We start from the raw sequence: 7079 nt of genomic DNA, 5'->3' as shown, positions 1-7079 counted from the left end.
GTAAATTGGATGAAAAAGAATTGTACATTTTTATCAGCAACGGATTTTCAGTTTTTCTGCATACAAAGAAAATCCTGAAAGAAAAAAAAGAACAACATCGAGTAAAACGAGTAGAGTTTTCTTGTCTAATTCAAGTTTGAGCAGTCATCCTCCGCCTGTGTGTGTGTGTGTGTGTGATGAGCAGCACAGCTGCATGGGTTCGGTTAGCTCAGCCCTATATTTACCCATCAGCTGGGCTGAAAACAACACAAGCTGGATAGTTTTAACAGCTCCAGCATCACCAGCACCGTACAGTACACGTGTTTGTAAACGACCTGATGCTGGGATGGAAGATGTACTGTATATCTGTCTCTATGAACATTATTAAGAGCATGACGTCAGAAATAAATACTGATCTGATACACTTATAGGTGCATTCAAATTACACACAGTATACAAAGTATCAGTATACAGAATGATTATATATGTTAGATATAGCTATGCTGGTACTGATAAACAGATCAAGTGTTTGTTCTGGTCAGAAAGGAACATAAGTTATTACAACTCTACCCTACATAACTAAAGAAAAACATCAAAAGACAAAATGTAATTTGTTTAATATGAAACATATCTTTTTATAACTTAGAAATGTAATCTCTTTCGCTTTCTCTCGATCTCTGTGTCCGCAGCGGCGCTCCGTACATGAGCATCGACCGACCGACCGACCGACCGACCGACCGAACGGAGCGGATGTCGGCGGCGCTGCTCGGTAATAACCGCTCCGTGGGCTCCGTCATCGGCTCCAGCGCGTCCGCCTCACTCATTATATCGAGGGTAAGTCTAATGAAATACACAAGGAATTATGATCGTATTCATCTCTGTAGTGTGAACACGAGCACATCAGCCTGTCTGGCGCGTCGCGCTGTATCGGTGTGACGCTCGGTGTCGCGGCGGCGGAGGCGCAGATCATCGGCTCGAGCTGGACGACATTTTATTTTCCTGTCAAATGTTCATGCATGGCTTATTTTCATTAACGAGCCGCTGCTTGATGCAGGAATGAGTGGATCTGCTGTGCTGGTCCTGCAGAATCAGCATCAGCATCAGCATCAGCATCAGCATCATCACAGAACACCTGGACAACACACAGACATTAGAAATGGTGGTTCTGAGGCCCGGAAAAGTCATGGAAACTCAACACAATCTCAAAATGGGAATTTTTCTTGAGTTAAATAGATATCAACTCTAAAATATTACATTAAAAAATCTATTAAATGATACTGAAAAAAAAGAAATGAACTGGTCAAAGCTGCATGAACTGCTATTAAGGTGTGATTTTTCTGCCAGTCGCTGATATTATTTGAATGAGTCTGTAATTCACTTCTTCAGCTGATCCTGTTATGAAGCATCACTGATCCCACAGGGAGACCTTTAGATTCAAAACTGCAGCACTGCTTTGGACATCATGTAATTAAAGTGTGCTTCGATAGAAACAGAGAGCAGACATTATGATAAAACATTGTTATGGTATAGTTCACAAAGTCACATTTTAATGGGCACAAACGTTCTGTCCTAAACCTCGAATGCAGGCTGAGTCTGTGGCATGTCCACGCCGGAGCCCCCGTTAGGAGGCACGCCCTGCCCGGGGCCCTCGCCTGGTCCGGGCCCGTCTCCAGGGGCCATGCTGGGGTCCGGACTGTCCCCTGGATCCTCACACAGCATGATGGGCCCCAGTCCCGGACCAGCCACTTCCACATCACTCTCCTTTCCTCCACAAGCACCTGCGGGATACAGCCAGGAGAGTCTGCACCAGATGCACAAGGTGGAGGTCTAAACCAGCCTCAAAGCCCAATAGCAGAGGTCATATCTCTATTAATGTATTTCTTTGTCCTAAAGCCGGTGGAGGAGAACCTTTCAGAAGACGTTCGCTTCACTCAGATGAAGGTGGTTCCGATGAGGATGACCCGTCCAGGGAGCCCGATGGACCAGCACTCGCAAGGTAACTTCACCAGCAGCAGACAAAGGGCCGTTTAACTAGTAGAGTCTGACGGATGTCCGTTTTCGGCTCCCTTGTTGCATTTTAACTTGTGCATTCAGTGTTGGCTTTACTTTGCTACATGAGACTCAGCATTTGAGAAGCGCTGCTGTCTGTTCCGTCACAAACAGGACGATGTTTTATTGTTAGACTAACATGTCTCTTCTGTCTCCTCCTGCAGGATACCCGTCTCCGCTGGGCTCTTCAGAGCACGTGTCCAGTCCCGTGTCTGCCAGCGGGCCTCCATCAGGTCCTCTCCTGTCCACCTCTGGCTCTAGCTCTGCCTCGCTGGACGGTGTGGACAGTCAGAGCCTCCCGCAGCAGAACCGTCCGGGAAGCCAAAGCACGGCCCCGGGACCAAGCGGCTCCTCCGCTCCGACGCCCTTCAACCAGAGCCAGCTGCACCAGCTGCGGGCGCAGATCATGGCGTATAAGATGCTGGCGCGCGGGCAGCCACTCCCAGAACACCTGCAGATGGCGGTGCAGGGCAAGCGGCCCATGCCAGGGATGCCCCAGGGACCGTCTCTGACCAGCGGCGGAGCGGGCACCGGCTTCAGCCGAGGACATGGTGAGCACATCTGACACACTTAATCTACCACACATGTATCTGAGCTGTTCATGGTTGTTCTGATAGTTGATAGTTAGGCGTTGTGTGCGTAACCTCACTCCTAATTCAGATTGAAGTGTATTTCTTGGTTCTCTTCTGAATGATGCTCAGTCCTGATGGAGTGGAAGTGTGTTGAACATTCAGCAGCGCTGCACTCGTCTGTGGTGACTTTAGTAAAGGGTTAGTTTGTGCCGGTTGCTCCGCAGGGATGGTGGGACCCAACATGCCTCCTCCTGGACCTTCTGGAGTCCCGGCTGGTGTTCAGAGCCAGAACCACAACGGGCCCCCGAAACCGTGGCCTGAAGGTGAGAGCGCATCCGTGAACTTCTTCTGGTAGCACGCTTCTTCTGGTAAAGCAGCCTGTGATGATGTGTGTCTGTGTGGCAGGTCCTCTGGTCAATGCGGCGACCCCCTCGAACGCTCCTCAGAAGCTGATGCCGCTGCAGCCCACCGGACGCCCCTCTCCTGCACCCCCGTCTGTGCCACCGGCCGCCTCTCCGGTAATGCCACCGCAGACCCAGTCTCCAGCACACCTGGGCCACTCGTCTCAGCCTGCCACCATGGTGCCGCTGCACCAGAAGCAGAACCGCATCACGCCGGTTCAGAAGCCCTGCGGTCTGGACCCGGTGGAGATCCTGCAGGAGAGAGAGTACAGGTGAGTCCTAGCCCTGACCCTGACAGAACCGCAGGCGGAGAACAAACGATCGCACTCAGAGAACACTGCCACCACTGCTCGTTAAACCAGCCTCCTCTAAACCAAAAGAAACGACGCTTTTTCAGGCTTCTAGTGAACCTGCACTGAAGTGATTTACTCGGTTATCTGTTCTTAACTCTTTCCCCACCAAACATCCATGTTCATGCTGTTATACACTAGGGGGCGCTATGACGCATCTCCTGAATGAGTCCAGAATCTGCCGATCAAAAACACTGGTGGAGAAAGAGTTAATACAGGTACATAGATTTCAAATCACTGTGATAGAGTTTAAATATGTACCGTTTAACTGGAAAGGCAGACTGCACGTATTCAGGATTGTTGGTGATAGTTGGTGAGTTTTTCAGGCACAAATCGGCTCGTTCGTGCGGACTACACCGGCTCAGTTTCACTGCCGAGTGGTTCCTGGACTTCTGATGCTTTGTGTTTCTGCAGGCTGGAAGCTCGTATCACTCACCGCATTCAGGAGCTGGAGAATCTTCCAGGGTCTCTGGCTGGAGATCTGCGCACCAAAGCCACGATTGAGCTCAAAGCGCTCCGACTGCTCAACTTCCAGAGACAGGTGATGAACCCGGACTGACGCTGTGATCCACATCAATCTACTGACATATTCCACTGCATCAGTGCATCTGTTGAACATCCTCTGCTAAAGTGCTCTGATGTTCATCTGTTTGCCTTCACAGCTGCGTCAGGAAGTGGTGGTTTGCATGAGACGCGACACGGCCTTAGAAACCTCACTGGACTCAAAGGGCTACAAGCGCAACAAGAGACAGTCGTTACGTGAGGCACGAATCACAGAGAAACTAGAGAAACAGCAGAAGATCGAGCAGGAACGCAAACGCAGGCAGAAACACCAGGCAAGCGGCTCTAGCACACTCACAGCGGCTCTCTGATTCCTCAAAACACCTGAGAGCACACTGGAAATCTGGGATTTAAAATCTAATTTTAACGTGCAAATAAACAGCTAATTTAAAGGAAAAGTTATGATGTAAAAGAAACAGATATTTCAGATTGAGCTCTATTTCTAAGCAACCAGTCAGAAGATCAGTGATCATGTTGTTCTTCCAGTGAAGCTGAAGATGCTCTGTGGATCTTCTCAGGTCCTGCTGGAGAACATGATGATCAGGTTTAGATGCTGACTGATTCTCTCATGCATCTTCCTTCTGCAGTTCAGTTGGTCACTCTTATTGTGATGCTGATCATATGATTAGTAATGAAATATTTAGTATGAAATTACAGGAGAATGCAAAATAAACATTTCCACAAGTGTTCTCAGACGTTTGGAGCTCACTTCAGTCATTGTGTTAATTCCTATGATTCATTGCTCTGCTGCAGGAATATCTCAACAGCATCCTGCAGCACGCCAAAGACTTCAAAGAGTACCATCGGTCCATCACAGCGAAGATCCAGAAACTGACCAAAGCTGTGGCCACATACCACGCCAACACCGAGCGCGAGCAGAAGAAAGAGAACGAGCGCATCGAGAAAGAGCGAATGAGACGCTTGATGGTACACACATGCACACACTTACACACTTACACACACACTCAGTGGGGTCACAAACGTCCACAGAAGAGAAGAAGAAGATTCCCGACCCGGACAGTGAGGACGTGTCTGAAGTAGACGCCCGTCACATTATAGAGTAGGACACACTCACACATCTGTCACACATCTGCTGCAGCTGGAGCATCACTGCAATCAGCAGCATTTACAGGCTCTTCATACACTCTCAGTGCTGCAGTCTGAACCTGTGTGTGTGTGTGAGAGTGTGTGTTTGAGAGAGAGAGAGTGTGTGTGTGTGTGTGTGTGTGTATGTGAGAGTGTGTGTGTGTGTGAGAGAGAGAGTGTGTGTGTGTGTGTGAGAGTGTGTGCCTTGTGTGTGTGTCTCTCTCATGTATCTTATGTGAGTGTGTGCGTTTCATGTCTCCTATGTGTGTGTGTGTGTGTGTGTGTCTCATGTCTCATGTGTGTGTGTGTGTGTTTTATGTCTCTTATGTCTGTGTGTTTCATGTCTCGCGCGTGTGTGTGTGTTTGTGTCTCTCTCAGGTCTCGTGTGTGTGTGTTTGTGTGTGTGTGTCTCTCTCATGTCTCTTGTGTGTGTGTGTGTCTCTCTCTCATGTCTCTTGTGTGTGTGTGTCTCTCTCATGTCTCTTGTGTGTGTGTGTGTGTGTGTGTGTGTGTCTCTCATGTCTCTTGTGTGTGTGTGTCTCTCTCATGTCTCTTGTGTGTGTGTGTCTCTCTCATGTCTCTTGTGTGTGTGTGTCTCTCTCATGTCTCTTGTGTGTGTGTGTCTCTCTCATGTCTCTTGTGTGTGTGTGTCTCTCTCATGTCTCTTGTGTGTGTGTGTCTCTCTCATGTCTCTTGTGTGTGTGTGTCTCTCTCATGTCTCTTGTGTGTGTGTGTCTCTCTCATGTCTCTTGTGTGTGTGTGTCTCTCTCATGTCTCTTGTGTGTGTGTGTCTCTCTCATGTCTCTTGTGTGTGTGTGTCTCTCTCATGTCTCTTGTGTGTGTGTGTCTCTCTCATGTCTCTTGTGTGTGTGTGTCTCTCTCATGTCTCTTGTGTGTGTGTGTCTCTCTCATGTCTCTTGTGTGTGTGTGTCTCTCTCATGTCTCTTGTGTGTGTGTGTCTCTCTCATGTCTCTTGTGTGTGTGTGTCTCTCTCATGTCTCTTGTGTGTGTGTGTCTCTCTCATGTCTCTTGTGTGTGTGTGTCTCTCTCATGTCTCTTGTGTGTGTGTGTCTCTCTCATGTCTCTTGTGTGTGTGTGTCTCTCTCATGTCTCTTGTGTGTGTGTGTCTCTCTCATGTCTCTTGTGTGTGTGTGTCTCTCTCATGTCTCTTGTGTGTGTGTGTCTCTCTCATGTCTCTCCTGTGTGTGTGTCTCTCTCTCATGTCTCTTGTGTGTGTCTCATGTCAATTCAATTCAATTCAATTCAATTCAAAATTGCTTTATTGGCATGACTGTAAATTATACATGTCTCTTGTCTTGTGTGTGTGTGTGTCTCTCTCATGTCTCTTTTGTGTGTGTGTGTCTCGTGTGTGTGTGTGTGTGTGTGTCTCTCTCATGTCTCTTTTGTGTGTGTGTCTCTTGTGTGTGTGTGTGTGTGTGTGTCTCTCTCTCATGTCTCTTATGTGTGTGTGTTTTGCAGGCATGCTAAACAGGACGTGGATGATGAGTACGGCAGCGCAGCGTTTGCTCGTGGGCTACAGTCATATTATGCCGTGGCTCATGCGGTCACTGAGCGGGTGGACAAACAGTCGTCTTTGCTAATCAACGGTCAACTCAAGCAATACCAGGTCATTCTGAGCTCTTACCAGTCGTTCAACATCAACACTTTCAACATTAATGGACAACTGATGAGAGTTTTTTAAGTTGCTGATACACACAAAACACACACATTAAGAACAGACTAAGAGAGCTCTAGTGATTGCAAACAGAAAACTGACTGAAACAATAAAAAACAATCCAAACGAAGAGACTTCAGACAGACGAAACAGCAGGCACTAGCTGAATGTGTTGATGTTGTGACTGTTTCTCCACAGGTCAAGGGTCTGGAGTGGCTGGTGTCTCTCTATAACAACAATCTGAACGGGATCCTGGCGGATGAGATGGGTTTGGGCAAAACCATCCAAACCATCGCTCTCATCACGTACCTGATGGAGAACAAGCGTCTGAACGGACCCTACCTCATCATCGTGCCGCTCTCGTCAGTCGCTCAGCCTGTTTTTACTTCTGTATGTTCACACAGAG

The 7079-nt window shown here is 48.2% G+C and overlaps 1 protein-coding gene across 1 annotated transcript in view; it reads left to right on the top strand.

Annotated features, from left to right (window-relative positions):
- The first annotated feature begins 718 nt into the window (after positions 1 to 718).
- Positions 719 to 7079, top strand: part of LOC107568375 (transcription activator BRG1) — a 19692-nt gene continuing 13331 nt past the window's right edge. Inside the window, exons 1-12 of the mRNA XM_016254327.1 lie at positions 719 to 813; positions 1566 to 1798; positions 1873 to 1975; positions 2193 to 2579; positions 2825 to 2923; positions 3006 to 3273; positions 3766 to 3892; positions 4014 to 4187; positions 4666 to 4849; positions 4882 to 4972; positions 6478 to 6625; positions 6872 to 7035. Of these exons, the coding sequence (XP_016109813.1) occupies positions 1580 to 1798; positions 1873 to 1975; positions 2193 to 2579; positions 2825 to 2923; positions 3006 to 3273; positions 3766 to 3892; positions 4014 to 4187; positions 4666 to 4849; positions 4882 to 4972; positions 6478 to 6625; positions 6872 to 7035 (1964 nt within the window). The 5' untranslated portion in view covers positions 719 to 813; positions 1566 to 1579. The remainder of the gene's footprint in view (positions 814 to 1565; positions 1799 to 1872; positions 1976 to 2192; positions 2580 to 2824; positions 2924 to 3005; positions 3274 to 3765; positions 3893 to 4013; positions 4188 to 4665; positions 4850 to 4881; positions 4973 to 6477; positions 6626 to 6871; positions 7036 to 7079) is intronic.

Source organism: Sinocyclocheilus grahami, unplaced genomic scaffold, assembly GCF_001515645.1.
Source record: "Sinocyclocheilus grahami isolate Dianchi unplaced genomic scaffold, SAMN03320097.WGS_v1.1 scaffold1239.1, whole genome shotgun sequence".
In the NCBI taxonomy this organism is placed as follows: Eukaryota; Metazoa; Chordata; class Actinopteri; order Cypriniformes; family Cyprinidae; genus Sinocyclocheilus; species Sinocyclocheilus grahami.
The sequence above is the reverse complement of the archived record's forward strand: the minus strand, read 5'-3'. Positions and strand labels throughout refer to the sequence as shown.